The 24,118-nt window shown below is 35.9% G+C and overlaps 1 protein-coding gene across 1 annotated transcript in view; it reads left to right on the top strand.

Moving 5' to 3' along the window:
* The window catches only part of CHRM2 (cholinergic receptor muscarinic 2), a 133,716-nt gene extending 110,668 nt beyond the window's left edge, over positions 1-23,048 (top strand). Inside the window, exon 2 of the mRNA XM_045564052.1 lies at positions 21,004-23,048. Within this exon, the coding sequence (XP_045420008.1) occupies positions 21,051-22,451 (1,401 nt within the window). The 5' untranslated portion in view covers positions 21,004-21,050 and the 3' untranslated portion in view covers positions 22,452-23,048. The remainder of the gene's footprint in view (positions 1-21,003) is intronic.
* Positions 23,049-24,118: the final 1,070 nt, after the last annotated feature.

Below are 24,118 nucleotides of genomic sequence, written 5' to 3'. Positions count from 1 at the left end.
AGGTAGTGCCTGTGCACAGACTCCCTTGAAGGTGAGCCCTCAGCCCCTTGGCAGACATACAGAGACACGCCAGAGGGGGCCACTGATGAGAAAGCCACCAATTCTAGACCAATGGCTTTCTGCTTATCACTAAAATAAGCCCAGGTGAGGAAGAAGATGGGAATGGGGATAGGTGCATGATTTTGACCTTATTTCATCAGTGTAGAAAAGCTTTCAAATACATTGGCCTTGGAATTCATTGCAAAATTCTATGATCAAGGAAATCCAACCCCAATGCAATGGGGAAAAGTAAGATAGGGGAAAACACACATCTCAGATGCTTTCCATACCTGTTTTGTTTTTTTTTTTTTTTCCCAAAAGAAACACTCATAAATTCAGTCCACATAGAGGTCATAGCTACCAACTGAAAAGTTTTAAAACAAAATCCACTCAATTAGCTCATATATACAATGCTAAAAAAAAAAAAATGGGGGCATTTTGCTTAAAGGTTGCTGGCTTGCGCGTGATTATTGCAATGCCACGTAAATGCAGAATACTAACTGTGAAAGGTGAAATCAAGAGCTTGCTTTTCCCAAAGCTCTCTCTGGCTTTCTGAGTGTACCTGCTCCCATGCTCCAACCCCTTCTGACCTCCACATCACGAAGTGACAGACCTTGGGGAGAACGAGGGAACGTTTTAAAGCAAAAGTAAATGTGTCATTTTTATAGTCAAAAGTGTCAGAGCTCAAACATCAATGGTGATTCAGTAATGTATTTTGTATCCATGCTTACTGACATTTAGTGGTTATTCCATATGAAGTTATTTTTGAGTTACTCTTGCATTGTAATATAATCATCAAAATTATGTCTTTGCCTTAAAAGTATTTCCACCTCGCATTTACTTGCTGGGCCACACTACATAAGCCACATAGATTCCTTATTTGATACAGAGATATTTATTTGGTTATACAATATTAACTTTTCAAAGCTCCTTCTTCTCCTTTCCAAAGAATAAACAGATTTAGCACTATTATTTTTACTGAAATAATTGTCATAATCATTAGGTTTTTTTCAAGATGTATGTCATTAAAGCAAATAGATTAAATATTTTGAACATGTAGTTTTTAAATTTAAAAGTATCCTAAATAATGTGATAATACATTGACATATATGATGTAATCTAAAACTTTAATTATTATATGTGTATGTGGGTGAGTGTATTGCACGTTTCCTCATGCATGTGTGTAGGAAAATAAGTTTTCAACAGTAGCAAAATTTCACAGGTGTTTCTAACCATGCTATAAAGTCTTTGACAACAACAACAAAAAAATCAGTACCACTCACTGTTTTTTCCCCTGAAGTTAGCTGGAAGAAAATTATCTGTGAATGGTCAAATAAAGTGAATAGCTCTTATGGGTCAGGTATCAATGATCCAAAATCTTTTTTTGTTTGGTTTATTTCTCTAATGTTCTAATTTGAAAATCAGAAAAAAGAATTCACAGTACTTTTTTATTTTTTAATGTCCAAAGGCAGAAGGAAGTTTGCAAACACTGCAAAAAGATAGGAATAAATCTCATATATTTTTAAAATTATAAAACCATACCATTTTTATTTTAGACTTAATGTAGATCTCCTTAGCACTGAATTCTGCTCTATAACATGAAACATAATACTGCACAAGAGCCAATTTATTCTTGTCTAATCTTTGGAATTTTGTTTAGAGTTCAGGCTTTCAATAGAAATTGTCAGAATACCTTCCCCTACCCTTTGCAAATTGTTGCATGTCTTAAAAACAGTCTCTCCAAGAGCCTTTCCTTCATTTCCCTCCCTCCTTGCAGTGCTACTCAGGCAGAATTACAGTCATGCTGTAAAAGGAGTGTGTAAGTCATTAGATAACTCTTCTTAGTTTGTCCATGAAGTTAGTCCAGGATGAAATCACTGGCACAGAGGTGTCAGTTAATTGAGGAATCAGGCAGATGGAGAGACCAGACTGGGCGAGAAAACACCCTGATCCCAAGGACAAACCTTTGCTATGACATTTGTGAGAATACACAAATGGACTGGCCAAGTAAATGACTTTCCTTCTCTATTATATGGTCTCTTGCTCTAGTGCTAAAGTCACTTTTTAATGAGTCAGTAGGTAAATATGGAGCTAGATTGAGAGAATTAGTTCATGTTTATATGTTTTCAATATTGAGAGTGAAATGAAGACACAGATAGTAATTTGAATCCAATTTTCAAGTGTACATGGATGAAGGGTCACAGAAGGAGGCTGAGATGTATGTACCAGGACACTGGGGGTGGGAAGAATAGAGATAGTGACAAAGAAAAACCATCTGACACAGAGCAGAAGCCTCTTCAGTGAGGCCATCCAGGCTCAACTAGCATAAATTCACGAGAGAGGGAACTGTTTTCTCTTTGTAGGTACACGGGGTTTAGTATTTAGGAAAATGTAGATCTAAGGGAGAAGGGGGTGACATCATCTCTGACCTCTCAGTCAGCATCATATGGATCCTAAGAGAATTAAAGTAAAATTAGAATCCTAAGACTCTTTTAAAGCTGAAAGAGATGTTAGAGTCAAATATCCTCACTGCCACAGAGGATAAAAATGAAGCTCAGAGAGGTTAAATACCATGGCTGAAATGAGAGTACAGATATTTTAATATCATAGACCCCTGCTCTTTCCATGAGTTCAGACCACCACTGCTGTTTAAAAGCAAACAGATCAAGGTGAGAATGGAGGGTGGTGTGGTTGGACCATGAGTCCACTGTCAATCTGCCTGAATTCCTGAGGAAGGCCCTATCTTGCATAATTAAACATTTTGTTTTTGAGATGAAATAGATTCAAAATAAAAACCCCCTCTCAGATAGCACCCCCAAAATCTTAAAGTGAGAAATAAAGCATGTACATACAATGGCTCAGGAAGAGAAAACAATAGAACCAGCTATCAGTTAGTTAGGCGAGCCAAACAGGTGGTTCACGGTAAAGTAAGCCTCACATAGACAAACTGATCATTTGGGACTGAGGCTTATTTCACATGGTAGGTTTATTCGACTTGGGCATTAAATTGGCCCATGAACACTATTGCTAATTCATATCCTTCTTTTTTTTTTTTAACCTGTTTGCTTTAAATATATCCTAAAAATGAAAATCATTATTAGTGAGGAACTCCTCATTAATCAAATTAATGAGGAAATCATTACTAATAATAATCATTATTCTTCATGCTTCAAAAGTATATTAATAGTTAAACAGAAGCCATACATGAAGGATTTTGCTCTGGATGTCCACAATCTGCTACAGTTTGTTCTATGTACAGGGTAAGTTGACAGAACAGAGAGCATGCCTGGCTTCCTAATACTTCATTTGCTGCCACTGTCTGACAACCAAGATCCCTTTCAGGATAATGTTAGTGAACAGGAAACAACCATTAGCAAATATTTTTATCATAAACTTATACAATAAGAAAACAATAGAACTAGTAATAAATAGTGATTATTTGAATGTGAGAGGTTATGACTTCATAAAAATCTGTTATTGTATGGAATGAGTAGAGCAGAGCTATACAATTCACCTGAACTTAAGAAATTAAAAAATATATTTTCTCACAATAGAAAGCATTAAAGCGACATCTCAAATAGACCTATTGCACAGTTGGCAACTGTACGAACTGTGAGAGTAATTCTCTTTCTATTTCTACTCCCAACCTACCCAGAACCAACTTTAAGCCTTTACTTAAGCCCATAAATAAAAGCAGAGAAGCCTGGAGTGGGAGGCTTGTTTAAATCCATTTGTGAGTATTATTTTGTTTAATTATTGAAGTTAATAACTTTCCAGGCATGTGTCATCACAACATAAGCAATGAGAAAACTTACTCTTGGAGAATTTAAGAAAATTACTAAAATTTTTAAGTGGTCCTTTGTACCTAGACTGGAGTTTGGGGTTGTCAAAGCATTACTATTAATACTAATACTCACACAAGTCACAGCTGGGAGATGAGGTCAAGCCAGGGCTTGAATCCAGAGAGGGGCAATAAATGAAGATGAGTGATTAAAAACTGAAATCCAGTCTAAGATCCCTCTCAATGAGATGCCTCTTGCTACCAGTTTGGTCAATGCTATCAGTAGCTTATAATAGTTTCTGACTTTAATGGCCTTCGCTGCCATGAAGTTCCCAGATGCCATTTCTCCTTAAGTCCTCTGCCATACTTTTCCTTCCTCATCCTCAAATCGACAGCCTTTAAAAAGTTTCCTAAACACCCTATTCCTTGATATCTCTGAAACTAATTGAATCTACTGTCATGCTGAACCCCTTCCCTTCTATTTGCAAGATTAACTCTGGGCCATGCTCTCCCCACATCTTCCAGACACCATTCTCTTTGGCTTAAGCTCTTGTTACCCCAGTGGTAACGACTGCTCTTAAACCTCTAGACCCTCACTCACCAGTGTTTTCTCCTCTTCAGCTTAAGTCTTTCATAACTCATCCTTACTCAAAAAAAGAAAAGAAAAGCAACTAAATCAAATATTTTAAAAGGCCGCCCTAATCTACCTTTCCTTCAAATCACTTCTTTTTTCTATTTTGCTCTACCCTCAAGTTAAAAAATAGGGATCCATCTATCCACCCCAATCCTGAGCACTGCAGTGCATGTGACCAAAACCCTCTGGTGATTTCTTATTCTCTGCCTTTGTATATTTGTGTACTTTATTGAAAGTGATTCATAATTTTCCAATTCATTTAACCTCAATATATGAAAATATCGTTTGAGTTCTATAAATCCATTGAGTCTTTTAAAATAACCATTTACGGGTTAGTTTTTGTTTTAGAAGGAATGTACAGTTCATACTAATAAAGGAGCTAGCTATACGGTGAGCATTAAAAACTTGTTTATAAAACTTGGGATCATATCTAAACAGAAATTAAACTTTATTCAAGGAGCTCCCAATCTTTAGTTTAAGGCAGAGCTTGGAAATTTGAGGATGTACTGGACATAGTGCCAAAGACAACAGGAAATCTCCCCACCCCACTTCACCATCCCTGCCCTCTCCAGTGTCTGGTTTTGCTCTTTCTGTATGTAGTCTAGCTACTTCCTCCCCCACCCGCCTCCACAGGGCTATAGCCACTGTGACTTAGTAGTTTTGCTCTTGCTTAAGGAGGTCAGCTTTGTGCACAGTCATTTGTTATTTTAATAACAATACCACACACACACACAAAAAAAAAAAAAAAACACTGAGCAAAGCAGGTTAAGCTGTCACCTTTGAGCTTTACAGTGGTCTCTGAAAGCAACCAAACAAGGGAAGATCCAGAGGCAGGCTGCTCTCAAGTTACATTCCTAAATGCAGACACAGAGCTCAGGGTGTTTTCTCGTGAAGAGCAGGAACTAAGAGGCAGCCTACAAATGAGTCTTTCCTTGGAACACTTCAGCTAAGTACACCCTTCCCAACTGCCAGACTGTAGACTGGTTGAGGAATGCCTGGACCTCACACCAAGTCAGGGTAAGGATAAGAGGTGATCGCAGCACACTGGAGAGGACACCGAAGGACTGTCAATAGGTCTGCACCCCTTGTCTTGCTATTAGAGGTGAGCTCTAACATAGTTATGGCCCCTGAATTCTAGGATGATGAGGCTGTGTCTGCCCTGAAATAACGTTTCCAGAAAAAATGTTTTGTAGCTACCATGTCATGAACAAAGTTAAGTCTCTTAGCTTAGTCATGACAGAAGAGTAACATAACATGAAAGACTGGGTAATCATCCTCTGGAGTTGGTTACTCAGACAACCTGTGCCATCACTCATTGAAGATAGGGTGCATGAGGGAGAGAGTGAATAAATACATTGAAGACAAGGATTTGGATTAAGGAGATTGAAGTTGTCAAGAGAAATACTTATGAGTCAGAGAGAAAAGACATTAGACAGACAAGTTTCTCAAGAAAACTGGCATTTGGAAGAATGACTACTCTTTTTTTGTCACAAGATATTTTCTTTCAATTAGCAAAACAGTTTAAATTTTTTTTTAAATAGTTGTTTCTCTGAAAACAGCACTCACAGTGATACGGTAAGTGTAACTCACAAATTAATTTTATACGTATTCATAGACTATTGTCTAAGCATTCACAATTTGACATGATGAAATTTCACTATTTTTATATTTGTCAGCAAGAAATCTCTTAGTTTCAGGATTTGCTCTAAATTTCTAGAGGATCAACATTTTTTCTCTAGTCCCTCAGAAAGATAATCTTTTTCTCCAAAATAAACTGTTTTCAGGAAAAATATGTTTAGAATCACTAAATAATCTTTCATGAATCTACAGTATGAATTTTAAAGCGGTTCACTTGTGTGTGACCCTCTTTTTGGTTTTGAAGAGAATTTGTTATTAATTTTAGATGGACATTTTGTAAAGTTAGATTGAAGATATAATACTTAGCATTTCAACATAAAAAATCAGGATACCTTATAATGATAGCAAGATTTCTGGAATCCATAAAATGAATGGAAGCAAACAATAAAAGTGACATAGAATAGACCTATACAATAAAAATTGCTTGAAATTATTGTCTTATTTTCCTGGAAGATATGAAGAGGGCATGGTTTGCTCCTTTTTCTCTTTTCCTTTTTTAATGCTCTATTTGTTGCTTAGAACCATCTGTTAAATTATAATGAATTTAAGTAATAGTGATTTCTTCATAGTCATCATTATTATGCTGTATTGTGCTGGGAGCCTGCTGTATTATGTACATTTTTCTAAAAATTGTGAATGGTCAATTTTATTTTCCATATTTTGTAAATCTTGTAGATGTGGAAAGAGGGTCAACAGATTTAAGCTCACACAACCAGAAAATAGCAGAAATAGGCTTCAGTTTCATGTTTGACTTCAAAGCCTTGTCTACTGCATCCTTGTCTACTGTATCCACAGAGGCATCACAGTTACCGTGTATAAAATTACAGAAGGAAGAGCCAACCACCCCCATAGAGCAACGAGCCAGCACTCCTGCCAACACATCTCTTAAGTGGCTATCCAGGCCCAGTGGGCCTTTGCTGGTTCCTTCCTCAAGAGGAAGAAGAGAAGAGGTAGATTCCGTTCTTCAGGCTTTGCTAATGGCGTACAGGCCAGTTTCATGAATTGCAAGTTTCCCTTGCACAGCATGTTGTCACATTGCACTGATACTTCATGAGAAATTTTACTTAGACTATTACCTTTTTAAGAACAGAGATACGCTCTCCTTTCTTCTTATATGCATTATTACACCTACCTCCTCAACTAACACATTTGATGTATGTGCGCGTGCACGCACATACACACACACACACACACACACACACACACACACACGGTTAGGCAAGGGCATCCAGTGCACAGTCTCTGGGCTTCCTTCCATATTGTGGCTTTCCAGGGACTAGATAATTACTCACAGGATCCTACTCTAAGATGTTCTCTCAGAGGCCAAGTGTGTACATTTCCATCCCTGTAGGAAATACATACTAAGATTGCTTTGCTGATGGCAGTATGATTGTGCTTCAAGGAAAAACCATCTTGTCTAGCAGATTTATGAACATGTCCCAACCCATTTACTGTCTATTGGAAGATTTTTCCTTTCTCAGGTATTATGTAGGTACAGAAATTATATTTAAATACTTTAATGTGAACTGCTCACCATTTAGCTACTTTTATTAGACGGCACAGAGGAGAGGTGAAAACGGAGGCAGATAAAGTGTGCTGAGGACATTTCCGAGCCAGGATGGTATATTTCAAGAAGGAAACTGTCACTTTTGTCGTAGCTTTCACACTGGGCTCAGTCAACATGGAAACTGCCCCCTGGGGAAAGGTAAAATTAGGGCTCTGTAATGATACACCAGCCTGAACGAGAGATGTGATTTTTTAAAGTGTTTGGAGAGTCTGGAGATGAAAAGGAGTCAGGATATTTAAATAGGTTCAAACTAATGGCATTAGAAGAGGAAAGGGGAGGGGTTTGAGGAAGAGGGTGAAGGCAGCCGTGATGACTTATCTTACAAATATTCAATTATGCTGTGTTTCCGCTGAGGTTAGCAGGAAGAAGTGGTTTACTTTCAAGCAGGTGGGAGAGTTGACTGCCCTGATTTACCACATAAACATCTTCATTCTCTCCAGCCATCTTCCTTTATTTTAATTCCAAATTAGTTTTGGATACAGAAATCTTTGCTGAGTTGATGCAGCTTTTTATGTTTCCTCATCTCAATTGCCATTAGATCATCTAGTAAAGACTTTAATCTTCTTCATGCTCTCATTTTTCAAGTTCTAGTGGGATAATACTGTGGTCATTTCACTCAGTTCTAGAAATAGGCTGCAATCAGACTCCGGGGAAACAATCATTTTGTCTTTCGATTGAAAACAATAAAAATAGTTGCTGTCCATTACTCTCCACACTTCATTACTATTTTATTTTTAAAGCTTCATTGAATCTGGTATGAATCATAATTATATGAAGCTTGTGTCATTTGTCATTGAAAAGTTAGAGGAATCAAGATTTAGCCTTACGGAGGTGAATTAATTTCTCTGGACTCTATACCTACATTTTAGGGATCGCTACCAACAGGATGGTGGTGTCTATTAAGCTTACGCTTACAGGAGCACGTGTTATAAGAGGTGATCACCAATGAAATTATGTCTATAAAACGTAATCCTCTTACCTTTACTTTTCATATAAATGTGCATTTTTATAAAAAAGAACACATGCATTGATTAACTTTCCTTTCTTTACATAAGCAATGCAGACTTAAATAGAGACATACTTAAATATATATTTCTAAGTACAACTAACTGTCCTTGTCTAAACTTAACTGCTATAAGATGTGCTATTTGTATGTTTGTTTTCTTTATACTCAGAAGAAGAAATTTCACTTTTCTGTGCACCTCTTATCTTTTCATAACTTCTAATCCCATTTATTCTTATCCCAACTCTCCCGGTCTACTCTTCAGAGGAAAAGTATTAACTTCCTCTTTGGCTTCTCTCTGCTCCTAAACTGATTTCCATTCCTGTCTTCAAAGCTGTCCTTGACCCACTATCCAGAGCTCCATGTTGCCACGTGCTCTGCCTCAGCTTCCAACGGAAGGCACGTGCACCACTGAAAAGCATCCCTAAAGGGATACATTGTTTGGAATTGCTCAGCTTCTCCAGAACAACAGCTTTCATTCCCGAATTTTCTATCAGCTTTCTAACAAGCCTCATTTGCTCTGCAAATTTGATTCACATTTTTAATTCAAAGCAATGAATTAAATAATTTAGTGTTATTAAACCAGCAGCCTGCCAACTTTAGGAAAAACAAAACAAAATTTTAAAAAGCCGACTATACACATTTCCAGCTTCTCTAGACAGTAAGATAAGACACATGGATTCAAATACAGCTGCCTAATCACACACAGCTTTCAGTAGCTCTCGGGAGTCGCTTCCATTTTCCTATTACTTCTCTTCCTTGTGAGAACATAACAACCTTTATGAAGGACAGAAGACTTTCTCTTTTGTTGCTGTTTGCTCGAGAGCACATTATTTAGTCTGCACCATTTACTAGATTATGTTCATCATCAATACTTGAGTTCTGCCAAATTCCTGGTACAGGAAAGGGTGGATGCTGCAGTGCTGCTTACTCAGATGCAATTTCATTTTAGAAGAGTCAAAGGGTTGGATATTTCCAGGTTTCATTCTGTTTATAATCATCCAGACCTCTTTTCCTTTTTGGCAGCAGTTATATTGTGTGAACAGATAACTAAAAGGTGTCGTGTATGTAGTGAGAAGGACAGAGGTCCTACAAGTTAAATCACTTTTACGCCCCTTTCCCCCTTAGTCATGACACCTTTCTTTGGTAAGTGGTGTTTAGGATGTGTTTGGAAGAGGGAAAAAGATAGCTCGGCTGACATGAAGTGGAAGTTTGTCCCAGCATCACTAAGAATAGTATTATGTTTGACAGGCAGCCAAAACAGCAAGCATGTTTACACCATAATAAGACCTTGCATAATCCTGATGTTTTTTACACGAAGTCATAGAAAGAGTCATAGATTTTGGTCTGTTTGTACTGATATGAGGATCAGATTGCTCTTTCAGTTATGTTCACTCTTTAGTATCATTTTCTTTTACGTTTTTTTTTTCTTTTAACGAAAGTGCAACTCACATATAGTAATGTGTACAAACCTGAAGGGTACAGCTTGATAAATGCAATGTGTGCTCAGCATGGCTTTCTTTTCTCAAATATTTTACGTAAAGCTTATATAGGAAAGTCTGCCATCCTGTGCTACAATTTCCTAAATGAGAAACACTCACACATTGCTTCCAGAATACTTTTGACATATCTTTTCAGATAAAGCAAAAACTTCAGTGTAGGTAAGTAAATGGCTGAGTCTTGTTCTGTATTTTTGAAACTACCAGTTGTCAGGTTCAATGTACTGACACAGACACACACTATCATATGTTGCACTTAGAAGACAGCTATACTGCAAAGTCTTGACAACAGTTAAAAAGAAAATCAGATACAAGCCAATGGTAAGGGGAAGGAGAATTAGAGAAAGAGAGAAGAGAGATAGACATATTTAGGAAAGGCTTTCAGGGAGCCTCCTGCATTTATTTCACCCTGCCTGACCAGCCTTCCTCCATAGAGTCTTAGCTTTGGCACTTATCATGAAATTGGCCAGAGTTGTTTTAGATAACTGGAAATGTTATCAGCCATATGTGTTTCCCATAGATTACACATTCCTTTTTAACAAGAATGTATTCTATTTTGCTTGGTCGCCCGTTCCTCCTTCACTTCCATCCCCCACAGCCCTTGACGGAGTATAAGGACCTAGTACAAGAGTAATTCAGTAAGAGATTTGAAATGAAGAAGAAAGGAAGAGCCCTGATTTTTAGCAAGGCCCCCACTACTCCCTGTGGCCACCACCCCCACCACAACTGCTGTTGTAGTGAGAGTCAGGAATGCATAAAAAAAGCTCTAAATATGTACAGTGACTCACAATGTGTTGTATGGCTCAAAGAAAAACCTGATTAAAGGAAAAAAACAAAAAGTGACAATTTCCCCATTTCTCTGTGATGTTGTCAAAGCACTTAGAGTGTGGAATGTCAATATTGTCAGCTAGGGGGGTGGACTGTCTTCTGAGCCCCAGGCCAGGATTCTCCTCCATCTATAAGTAACATTGAAAGATATTCAAGATTCATAAGGGTTATTGCAGTATAAGCACAAACTATGTTATCCTCAGCTGTATTAATATCAAAATTGTCTACAACTAAATCTTTCTTTAGAGAAAGGGGACTTTGCTCCCCATGGCTTTCTTAAATAAGTGTGACCCCAATTCTCTCTTTTTTCTCCTTTTTTTTTCTCTCTAGCATCACTGATGGCAAGAGTGATTGATTATTGATAACAATATCAGAGCCTATTTAATATATGTACCAAGGCAGTTTATAAATTAGTGGGATTAATGAAATGTTTAAGAGCTCTGAAACAGAATACAGATTATATACCTCAATGGTCATCTCTCCCATGTTAGAAAAAAATTTATAGTTGTAGTGTCAGATTATTATACAACATATTTATTTATAAATATGTTATATAAAAATTAAAAATAAATAAGCTTCATTTGCTTTCTAATCAATGATATCATAGTACAAGATTACCACACTTCATTCTTAAGGCAAGGAAGGGATGATACTTAAGTCCCCTCTACTGTCATCTGCTGGTTCCTCAGTAGGTGAAGTCTGTCCAATGATACACTGATATTTCCCCATGGTGCTATATTAATCATCCTTATGGCTTTCATGTTTTCTATTAATATAATAATACTTTGTAATGTCTGAGCATATTGTTGAAGTAAGCTAATTAGCTCAGCACACACTATGTTGCCTAGCCATCATATATTCAATTTAAAGGCTAACATGAGCCTTATTACTGTTCTGTCAGTTGTGGGCATTTCAGACAACACTGGAAAGGCTGAAGATTCTATCACTGGTGTTTGCTCAGTGAATATGCTGCTTTATACATCTCAGTGGCTGAAAGATGGGCAAGGAACATTCAGAGCACCTTGCCATTTTCCATAATGTGTTCAAATAAGAGCAAAAATTAAAAATCTATCAGAAGTATATACACTAATATTAAAATTTTAAAATAAAAGTTAAAGAAACATAAACAATTATAAATACAACTTTATGTGAATTCCTCTTGATTTCCAAACTTCCTTCTTCTTCTGAAATTATATTATACAATCACATATCTTCTCTCCCTCTGGATCCCAGTGGTTACCAATCACAGATTCATTTTTTTCCTCAACTTTTCTTATTCTTCCAGAAAACTATTTTAGTGAGGCAGGTTTTGTGTCCTGGTGTGACATAGTGGAAACAATGTGATTCCAGGAATCAGATAGACCTAAATTTGAATCATGGCTCTAACACTTGCTGGCTCTCTGATCACTGTCATCTGTAAAACTGGAAAAGATAATAATAATTCTTTTCAGGGTTATTGTGAGAATTAAATAAAATAACATGCAAAAAAAATCTAGCACTTAGATTATTTATATATTGATAAATTAGCTCATTACATTTAAATGTACATTTATCTTCTTTTGAAAAGCTTCTGTTCATGTCTTTTGCCTACTTTTTAATGGGGTTGTTTGATTTTTTTTCTTGCTGATTTGCCTGAGTTCTTTGCAGATTCTAATTATTAGCCCTTTATCAGATGTATAGCATGGGAATATTTTCTCCCATTCTGTAGGTTGTCTGTTTTCTCGGTTGATTATTTCCTTGGCTGTGCAGAGGCTTTTTAATTTATTTATTTTTTTTAATTTATTTATGTTCATCACACATCAGCCCTCCTGCCTGCACTGGCCAGGGTGTGAAGAAAATCTCGTTTTTTTAAATTTAATTCTCCATTTGTATCTAAATGTATATCATAATTTATTGTTTAAAAAATCATTTTGGTTATCATTCTCTCTGTAACAATTTGGAAAAATACGTTATTGTCAATATCTAGAACTTTTGTGTCATTGATGTGAATGCTTATGTGAGAGGCTATTTATCAATTCATATGCTGATATATTTTTATGATGATTATTTTCATGTTTTTAGGAAAATGCTTTAAATCATTTTTTTCTTCCAGAAGCTGTTTTTATTTATTTGGGATATATTAATATCAATGTTGAAATCAAGCCCTTTCTCTGAAATATACTGCTTTTGTCAGTTAATTTCCTGGTCACTGCCCTCTCCCATTAATATTTTGACAAGAAAAATCATGTTTTGACAATTTACAATTTCATAATTTTAACACATTTGGTCTTTCATAATGCATTTAATTTTTCCTTTTTCTTTTTTTTTAATTTCAGAATGTTATGGGGGTATAGATGTTTTGGTTACATGGATTGTTTTTGTACTTCTTAAGTCAAAGTTATAAGTGTGCCCATTACCCAGATAGTGTACGTTGTACCTGTTAGGTATGATTTCACCCATCCTCTGCTCCCCCCTCCCACCTGCTTGATTTCCATTGAGTTTTACTTCCATTTGTACACATTAGTGCTGATTGGTTAGTTCCAATTCAATGGTGAGTAGATGTGGTATTTGTTTTTCCATTCTTGCGATACTTCACTTAGGAGGATGGTCTCCATTACTATCCAGATTGTTGTAAAAGGTATTAATTCATTTTTTATGGCTAAGCAGTACTCCATGGTGCACATATACCACATTTTACTAATCCACTCATGAATTGATGAAGATTTGGATTGATTCTACACCTTTGCAATTGTGAATTATGCTGCAATAAACATTCTATTGCAAATGTCTTTTTGATAAAATGACTTTTTTTCCTTTGGAAAAATACCAGTAGTGGGACTGCTGGATCAAATGATAGGTCTACTTTTAGTTCTTTGAGGAATCTCCATACTTTCATAGAGGTTGCACTAGTTTGCAGTCCCACCAACAGTGTATAAGTGTTCCTTTCTCTCTGCATTCCATGCCAGCATCTATTGTTTTGGGACTTTTTGATAAAAGCCATATTCACTTGGGGTTAGGTGATATCTCATTGTGGTTTTGATTTGTATTTCTCTGATGATTAGTGACTTTGAGCATTTTTTCATATGTTTATTGGCCATATGTTTATCTTCTTTTGAAAAGCTTCTGTTCATGTCTTTTGCCTACTTTTTAATGGGGTTGTTTGATTTTTTTTCTTGCTGATTTGCCTGAGTTCTTTGCAGATTCTAATTATTAGCCCTTTATCAGATGTATAGCATGGGAATATTTTCTCCCATTCTGTAGGTTGTCTGTTTTCTCGGTTGATTATTTCCTTGGCTGTGCAGAAGCTTTTTAATTTATTTATTTTTTTATTTATTTAATTTATTTATTTTTATTTTTGCTATGATTACCCTTGGGGTCTTCTTCATAAATTCTATTGCTCTTTGCTGATGATATAATCTTATATTTAGAAAACCCCAAAGATTTTTCCAAAGGACTCCTGGAATTGATAAATAAATTCAGCAAAGTCTCAGGCTACAAAATTAATGCACACAAATCAGTAGCATTTCTATACACCAACAATACCTACAAAGAAAATAAAATACCTAGGAATATATTTAACCAAGGAGGTGAAAGAGCTCTACAAAGAGAAGTATGAATCACTGAGGAAAGAAATTGCTGATGATGTGAACAAATGGAAAAACATATCATGGTCATGGATTGACAGAATCAACATTGTTAAAATGTCCATACTACCCAAAGTGATTTACAGATTTAATGAAATCCTCGTTAAAATATCAAAACTATCTAGAAAAAATAATTCTACACCTAGTTTGGAACCTGCAAAGAGACCAAATAGCCAAAGCAACCTTAAGCAAAAGTAATAAATTTGGAGGCATCACTTTACTAGACTATAAGCTATGCTACAAGGCTGTAGTAACCAAAACAGCATGGTACCGGCACAAAAATAGAGACATAGACCAATGGAACAGAACAGAGAACCCATATACAAAACCATCCACATATTGCCATCTGATCTTTGACAAAGTGGACAGCAGTATGTACTGGGTAAAAGAATTCCTATTCAATAAATGGTGCTGGGAAAATTGGATATTCACATATAGAAGATTAAAACAGGATCCAAAACTCTCACCACTCACAACAATTAATTCAAAATGGATAACAGACTTAAATCTAAGGCATGAAACCTTAAGAATTCTAGACAAAAATGTAGGAGAGGCTTTGAATCTTAAATGTCACATATTTTCACATGCAGAACCCCATTTAGTAGCTCCATATCTTACAATGAATGTCTCCTGCCCCAAATCCCAATATTGTCCTGAACTCAATGATCCTCACTCTGTTATATAAACCTGTGACACAACTTGGCATAAGCCTTAATCATGGCAGGGCAGAGGAAGAAATATGTGGGCAAGCGGTGGCAGCTGTGTAAGACTATTCCTCTACCAAATACTGTTTGTAGCAGACTCTGGAGTTGAGTGCCCTGGGTTTGAATCTCGAGTAACTTAGTTCACTGATCTTTAGTTCAATGTTAATAAAAGGTGTATAATGAAAACACTAATCACTACAGGAATTGTTTTGGAGAGTAATTATCCTCAAAACATGTTAATTATCATTATCAATGGTATTGTTGATAATCTAACATAATTGATAATTTAATATCCTTGATAACGACCATTTAGTATTACCTCTACCACTGCAACTCACATCTTGCCACTCTTCAGATACATACATGCACATATTCACACATAAATACACAATTTTCTATTCACTATTAAGAAAAGTGATTAACATATACTCATTTGGATATAATAGCATTTGTTTAATGCTTAACATTAATAGATTATGATTCAGAGACATTTACCTCACTTTGATCCTTGCCACAATTCTGAAAGAAAAAGAGGGCTATCTTTATTTCTGTTTGAGGAAAAGGAAAATTAAGGTTCATAGAGTTTAAATGACATGCTCATAGTCATACAGCTAATCATTAAAAAAAGAGATTAGCATCCACAATTTTGCAAAAGAAATGTTAAAGCACGGTACTTTCCTTCTTGCTATATGGTCTCAAGTAGTGAAGAAACTTTTCTTCTCTTAAGTTTCCATAGTACTTCTGGGACTTAGTCATAAGCTAAATTGTAAAATACCAAACTGACTGTTACTATACACTTGCCATCTGTATTAAGATGTTCAGTCCTTTGAAGGTCATCTTCATTGTTTAGTCTGTTGTGATTGTGTTATTTCATCAATGATGTAACCACTACTGTTCTAATAACACCCTGTGACGCCATACCAGAAATATAAACTTGTACAGACATTTAAAAAACAGAAGCAGCAGGAGGTTGGCAGGAGGCAATTGCTTTCCCTAGTGGAAGAGGTACGGTCTTACACAGTCCATGCATCACACTGGCAGAAAGGAATGCCTTTACGTAATTGTGCTTGCTTCTAAGAGGAATGTTTTCCATTTTTATTCAGCATTAGTATAACCAAGCAAATATTCTAACTCTAAAAATTCAGGGACTACAATAGTAGCTAAGTATGTTAATATTACCTAAATTTACTGTGTTCTATTTGAGTAAGAATTCTAGTTTCTCCAAAACAGAACTTATCTTAACTAGCAACCTCTGGGTGTAGTTCATCATTATGCTGCTGCCTAACATATTACTGGATAATGTACAACTCTCCAAAGGGGAAGGGAAACAAAGAAAGAGTATCTAACTGGAAGGAAAGGGAGTTGATTTTAGTTGTAGATTATTTACTAACTAGCCTTGTGATCAGGGATAAGTTGCTTTAACTTCTTCTATAGCCTTAGTTTTTTTCTTTGTATAAAGGGGATGATAAAACCTGTTCCTTATATTTTACATAGTCGTCAATATTACATGACATAATATACATTTATATTATCTCATATATATATAATATATATATTTAAGGAATAATATTCAGCTTCTCCAATTCCAAATCTGTATTAGTTGGGATTCTCCGGAGAGACAGAACCAGCAGGATATGTATAGAGATAGAGGAGAGGGGATTTATTAGGATAATTGGCTCACACAATTATGGTGGCTGAGAAGTCCCACAACAGGCCATCTGCAAGCTGGAGACCCTGGGATGCATGGCTCAGTTTAAGTCCGAAGGCCTCAGAACCAGGGAAGCCAATGGTGTAACTCTCAGTATGAGGCAGAAAGCCTCAGAACCCAGAGGCTGCTAGTGTGAGTCCAAAGCCTGGCGAACCTGGAGTTCTGATGTCTGAGACAGCAGAAGAAAAATCTGTCCCAGCTCTCCAAGACAGAACAATTTCTCCTTCTGTATTTGGGCCTTGTTCTCTTTGGGCCTTCTGGCCAACTGGATAGTGCCCTCCAACACTGAGGGCAGATATTCCCCACGTGGTCCACTCAGATTCACACACTAATGTCCCCTGGAAATACTCTCACAGACCCAAAATAATGCTTTACTGGGTTTCTAGGTATTCCTTAATTCCACCAAGTTGACATCTAAAATTAAGTTCACAAATCCACCCCTTAACAACTTAGCACCCATAGATACCACCTTAAACGATATTTAATTTCCAAATAAAGATAACAACCCAACTTGATGAAACTAACATGATGCAATTATCCTGCATACAACTCAAAACACACTAATCCCTTCCCCAGAACTCAGATTTCACAATTGCAACATTCAGGATTTTAATCTTTTGGGACTGTGATTTTCAGGATTTGGGACTTTAGCAATTTTGGTCTTTACAGATTTTGGTCCTTTGAGATTTCAGCATTCAGGATCATGGCATTCAGAATTGTGCCTTTCAGGATTATCATCAACACTGATATTTGAGAACCCTAAATTTGCATTTTCTTGTAGTTAATTCTTTAAATTTAAAAAGCAATACATGCCCATGGTAAACAAGAAGGATGAAGAGGAAGGAGGAAAAGAAACAAACAAACAAATAAATAAATGATACGAAAGGGGATAGAGTGAGAGTCAAATAGTTATGTTAATATAAAGTTCTATAACAATAATACTTATTACTGTTAGCACTAATTATGACCAAAAAACAGCTGACTATGGACAAATCACTTACTCACTCTTACAGTTTCTCAGTCTATATAATGAAGGATCAAACTATTTGATTTCAAATACCTATTTTTAAATATAAATATTGTAAATAATATAAATATTATTCTCCAGAGGAAATTACCCAAAACTCTTTTAAAAACTGGAATATAGTTTTGTGTTTTCTCAAAGTGAATACGAATAAATAATTAAAATATCAAATAAGATGTTTCATAAATAAATGTTTGGCATTATTCAATCAAAATTGATTAAAATTAATATTTCATGAAATAAATATATACATACAGCTCCATTCTAAAATGTCTATGAATTTATCTAATAAACAGACCAAAGTATTGCTATAAGCAAGTCAGAATTCTGATCTTATAGTTACCTGAGCTATTAAGAAATCATTAGAATAATAGCTAGAAAGGTAAAATCATTTTGTTCAAATAAATTACATAAGTACACAATCGTATCAATAATGGCAAAAAAGTATTGTTAAAGAGATATGCTATAGAAATGATTCCACTTATTCTGTGTTCCATTAACATCATCTTCAGTGTTTAAATTAAACCTTGAACGATTAAACTGTTGAATGTTTACCAATGACCTAGATGCATATATTATATATATATAAAATATATGTAACATTACATATAATATATGCATACATATAATTGTATTTTATAACAATCTATGTGTTGCTTTGATCAAATCATCTCCTAACTCTGTAACTTCCCACACCAATGCCAGGACATATATATCTACCTCTTTTAACAGCTTTATAATATTTCATTGTAAGGGTATTGCATGATATATTTAACCAATCCTCTGCCAAAGAATAGTTTTAATATTTCTAGGGTATTTTTTTTTGCTCTAACAACATTTCTGAATGAATATCCTTGAGTGGACCTCTTTGTATATTTTTAAGACTATTGCTGAAAGACAAATTCCTAGATGTAGCATTCCTGAGGCAAACGTTTCTAATAATTTTAAAATTTTTATAGATATAGATAAATTGCCCTCCATGGATTGCCCTCCAAGTCCCACCAAAAATGTTCAACAACACTACTCTAACATTATGGGTGGAAAAGGCTTTTCATTGTTTGGTTTTGCGTTTTTAAATTGTGAGGTTGACTATCTTTTCATATGTTCAAAAGTCATTAATGTTTAATTTTTCTTTGACCAAACTAGGACATTGTTTCAGGTTATTAGTCTTCTGTCTACGCTTTTTCTTCCTAAACTCTATTATATTAAAGAAATTAGGTAATTTTCTATCATGTACTTTACAAATATTGTTTCCCAATTTTTATTTTGACTTTCCTCTATGCAAAAATTTTTAAGGGATTGTGTAATACATATATTTTCCTTTATGGCTTCTAAATTTTGGGTCTTATTTGTTAAGGCCAAACTTCTACTCTATTGTTAAGTTTTTTTAGTAAAATACTTGAACATAATTTGCTTTCTGCAGAATAAATCACTTGTTTAAATGTTATTTGTGCTATGAAGGTGCTTATCAAATTATTTTCTACATAGATTTCAAAGGCTGTATTTCATATCATTACTTTGTAATTAATGGTATCTGAATTAATAGAGATTTTGGAGTTTTTAAATGCCAACAAACAATTTCTCAACAACGCTTATTTTATGATGCCCAACTCACCAATATTGTCAAGAGGAGGTAGAATTGGGCTAATTTCTCCTTCAGATGCTGTTTCTTCAGAAATAGCTCATAGCTCTTTTGATGAATTGTTAACTTGCTTTTCTAAATCCCAAATGCACTCGTTCCCTTACAAAAAATCATTTAATTGCCACCAGACTTCAGGGGGTTATCTCAAAAATGATGTTTATGTATCCACTTACACACAAAAGGGTAGGGCAACAGGAAGTACACTCATGTTTAATAATTGCTTCTTTATCAACCCATTCCTGCCACTAGGCAGAGACCTTGTCTTAATCATCACTGAATGCCCAGACTGTATCACAATGCCTAATTAAGAGAAGTTGCTCAATAGGTATGTGAGGACAAAACAAAAGAATGAACAATTGAACAAACTAAGGTCTACAGTCTGGTCTCTGTCATTGACTTGAAATGTGATCTCATATGAATTTCTTTATCTTTCTGGGCCTCCGTTCCTTTTTCTTCAAAACAAAAGGTTTGGTAGGGAGAGCAGTAAGATAATAGATTTGATAGAGGTTTGAAAAATAAAAAAATTATATCGTTGGTATTTTCTTCCATAATTTTGTCCTCTCATTTGTTTATTAATTTTTATGTCTATTCCAGAAATCTCTTGATACATTGGAAAGTTTTATGTATAATTTTGGTTTATTTAGTTTAATATGCATTTAATAAGCAAATATTTTTGTAAGGTATGGAATATTGGAAATACTGTGTGATATTGATTACATGTGTAAAATGGATGCCAAAGAAAAGTAATTCTCATTGGGAGAGAGTGTATTGTCTAAAAAAATAGTATTACATTATTTTTATTAGCACCATAATAAGTATTATTATGAAAAAGGCTTAGATCTAGCAGGAAGAAAGTTGCTATTTAAAAGACTCACATTCAATATCATAAGTTTTATGCTTTTTTCCATAATTTTGTCCCATCATTAGTTTATTAATTTTTATATCTATTCTAGAAAGTTCTTGATGTTTCAGAAAGGTTTGTGTACAATTTGGGTGTGTTTAGCTCAATTTATCAATATTATGCTCAGTATAATTGATTAATAAGATAGATAGATGGATAGGTATTCATAACTAGATATGGACACATTAAAAATGGTATTGGACTTCTGACTCATTGCCAGCTAAAAGGACTTTTTGAATTCTACATTTAAAGTTTTTACCTTTTATTGGGGAATTGGGGCAGGTAGGAGCAGTAAACATGCAGGGGAAGAAAGATCTGGGGGGAAAATAATGTGGCTTAAAAGGAATAAATATGATGTATTTTAAAGTAATGTTTATATTATATTTGTTAATTTTATTCTATTTCCCTGCAGGTTTAAATGTTTATTTGGCTACCTGGCTACTGATACAAGAACACAAAATGAATAACTCAACAAACTCCTCTAACAATGGCCTGGGTCTTACCAGTCCTTATAAGACCTTTGAAGTGGTGTTTATTGTCCTTGTGGCTGGATCCCTCAGTTTGGTGACCATTATTGGGAACATCCTGGTCATGGTTTCCATTAAAGTTAACCGCCACCTCCAGACCGTCAATAATTACTTTTTGTTCAGCCTGGCCTGTGCTGACCTCATCATAGGTGTTTTCTCCATGAACTTGTACACCCTCTACACTGTGATCGGCTACTGGCCTTTGGGACCTGTGGTGTGTGACCTTTGGCTAGCCCTGGACTATGTGGTCAGCAATGCCTCAGTTATGAATCTGCTCATCATCAGCTTTGACAGGTACTTCTGTGTCACAAAACCTCTGACCTACCCAGTCAAGCGGACCACGAAAATGGCAGGTATGATGATTGCAGCTGCCTGGGTCCTCTCCTTCATCCTCTGGGCTCCAGCCATCCTCTTCTGGCAGTTCATTGTTGGGGTGAGAACTGTGGAGGATGGGGAATGCTACATTCAGTTTTTTTCCAACGCTGCTGTCACCTTTGGTACCGCCATTGCAGCCTTCTATTTGCCAGTGATCATCATGACTGTGCTATATTGGCACATATCTCGAGCCAGCAAGAGCAGGATAAAGAAGGACAAGAAGGAGCCTGTGGCCAACCAAGATCCAGTTTCTCCAAGTCTAGTACAAGGAAGGATAGTGAAGCCAAACAACAACAACATGCCCAGCAGTGATGATGGCCTGGAGCACAACAAAATCCAGAATGGCAAAGCCCCCAGAGAGGCTGTGACTGAAAACTGTGTCCAGGGGGAGGAGAAAGAGAGCTCCAATGACTCCACCTCAGTCAGTGCTGTCGCCTCTAATATGAGAGATGATGAAATAACTCAGGATGAAAACACAGTTTCTACTTCCCTGGGCCATTCCAAAGATGAGAACTCTAAGCAAACGTGCATCAAAATTGTCACCAAGACCCAAAAAGGTGACCCATGTACCCCAACTAATACCACGGTGGAGGTGGTTGGGTCTTCAGGTCAGAATGGAGATGAAAAACAGAACATCGTAGCCCGTAAGATTGTGAAGATGACCAAGCAGCCTGCAAAAAAGAAGCCTCCTCCTTCCCGAGAAAAGAAAGTCACCAGGACAATCTTGGCTATTCTGTTGGCTTTCATCATCACTTGGGCCCCGTACAATGTCATGGTGCTCATTAACACCTTCTGTGCACCCTGCATCCCCAACACAGTGTGGACCATCGGTTACTGGCTCTGTTACATCAACAGCACTATCAACCCTGCCTGCTATGCACTTTGTAATGCCACCTTCAAGAAGACCTTTAAACACCTGCTCATGTGTCATTACAAGAACATAGGCGCTACGAGGTAAAACATCTTTGACAAAGTGGAAAATGGGAAAGGGAGCTTGGGAAGAATACAAGGGGTAAAAGAGCTCCTAGTTTTAAAATCTCTGCCATTGCACTTTATAGTCTTATTATGGAACGTGCAATTCAGGAGTCCAATAGCGACGCTGTTATCAAGCCTATGCTCCAGTTTGAGAAACTTGCAACTTATAAACTGTCAGTTTAGGAGCAATGAGACAATGAAAGAGACATGTTGGAATTGTGGATTCAAGGAATGATCTACGTTTTCTCGTGATCTCTTAAAGAAGGGCTTCTGAACCTATAATTTTTCAGTCTGCACAAGAATAACCTCGTTCTATTTTTCTGTTTCTTTTTGTTGTTGTTATTTTCATGTGTCCATGAGGATAAAATGCCAGAGTTTAAGCTAACATGGAGACTTAAACATAAAAAAATAAACACTATACAATGGGGAAGTGAAGAAAGAAAATCAAAAAAAGGATGCAGAAATGATCTCCAGAGTGTTAAGCATATTTTATCCTTTTGTTATGGTTGTATTTGGAGGATTGCAATGTAATAAATGCTTTTTTTTTTTTCACCTTTCCTTTTCCCACCATGAAAAGAAAGCAAACAAACAAAAAACTATGTCACAACATTTTTTTTCATGTTCTGGCATTAGTTTTTGTACTTTCCTGTTCTGTTTATCAGAAATCCCTTCAAGACTTTCACTAAATCCAGCCAGAGATACGATGAAAATGGGCACTTCAGCCCACCCCACTGTGTCTTTTGCATTCTTGGGGATAAAAAAGCCCATAAAGATTTAGTTCATTTATGATTCTCTATGTGAAATATTTTAGCCAATCTCGTTTTCTCCTAAACTAGCTTTTTATTTTAACAGAATAGTCTACCTAAAACATAAACATGCTTGAGAAACCAAACTCATCATAAAATTGAGATTTCATCAAGTTAATTAATGGTCAATCTAGTGGGAGAAAGTTTACTAAGACCAGATGATTTTTGAGATAAAAAAACTAGAAGTTTGGAAGGGCATTCTGTTTCAACTTGAATCTGCCCGACCCATGTATAAAATGTGAACTTGTAAAACATGAAATTCTTCCTGACTTTGTCAGCAGAAAAGGAATGCTGCATTGTTCATTTGGAATCTTAAACAGGATTAACATGCCCACATAGCACCAATGACTTCTGGGTGAGTCCTGAGAGTGTAAGACCTTCTATCCAATGCCTGCTAAAGGATGACATTCAAATTATAACCAGGTGAGGTGTGTCACTAGCCTATAATCCAGTGAAGGGAAAAATGAAAAGTAATTCAAAAACATTTTCTGAAACCACATGTTCCATATTCCTCAAATTGTTAAGTCTCCCTAACATTACTTAACTTCAAAATTCTCCTAATATAATTTCAATAGAATTATAATAAGCTTTGGGACAGAAATACAGTGGATAACTGAACAGAGGCCAAATGAGCTCACAGCATCTGACAGAAGAATGTAGGTAGCTATTCCCACATCACTTCTCACCACCATCCAATTCTAAACCATAAAAACTCATATCAGGAGCTATTGTCTAAATGGTGGCATTATATAGACTCTCGTCCATATAGATACTTTTATTAATATTTGGTAGGCCAAATAAATAGAAGATTGTGCTCATTCCTATGTAACCAGTTATTTTTATT

This window comes from Lemur catta, chromosome 11, assembly GCF_020740605.2.
Source record: "Lemur catta isolate mLemCat1 chromosome 11, mLemCat1.pri, whole genome shotgun sequence".
Taxonomy (NCBI): domain Eukaryota; kingdom Metazoa; phylum Chordata; class Mammalia; order Primates; family Lemuridae; genus Lemur; species Lemur catta.
The sequence above is the reverse complement of the archived record's forward strand: the minus strand, read 5'-3'. Positions and strand labels throughout refer to the sequence as shown.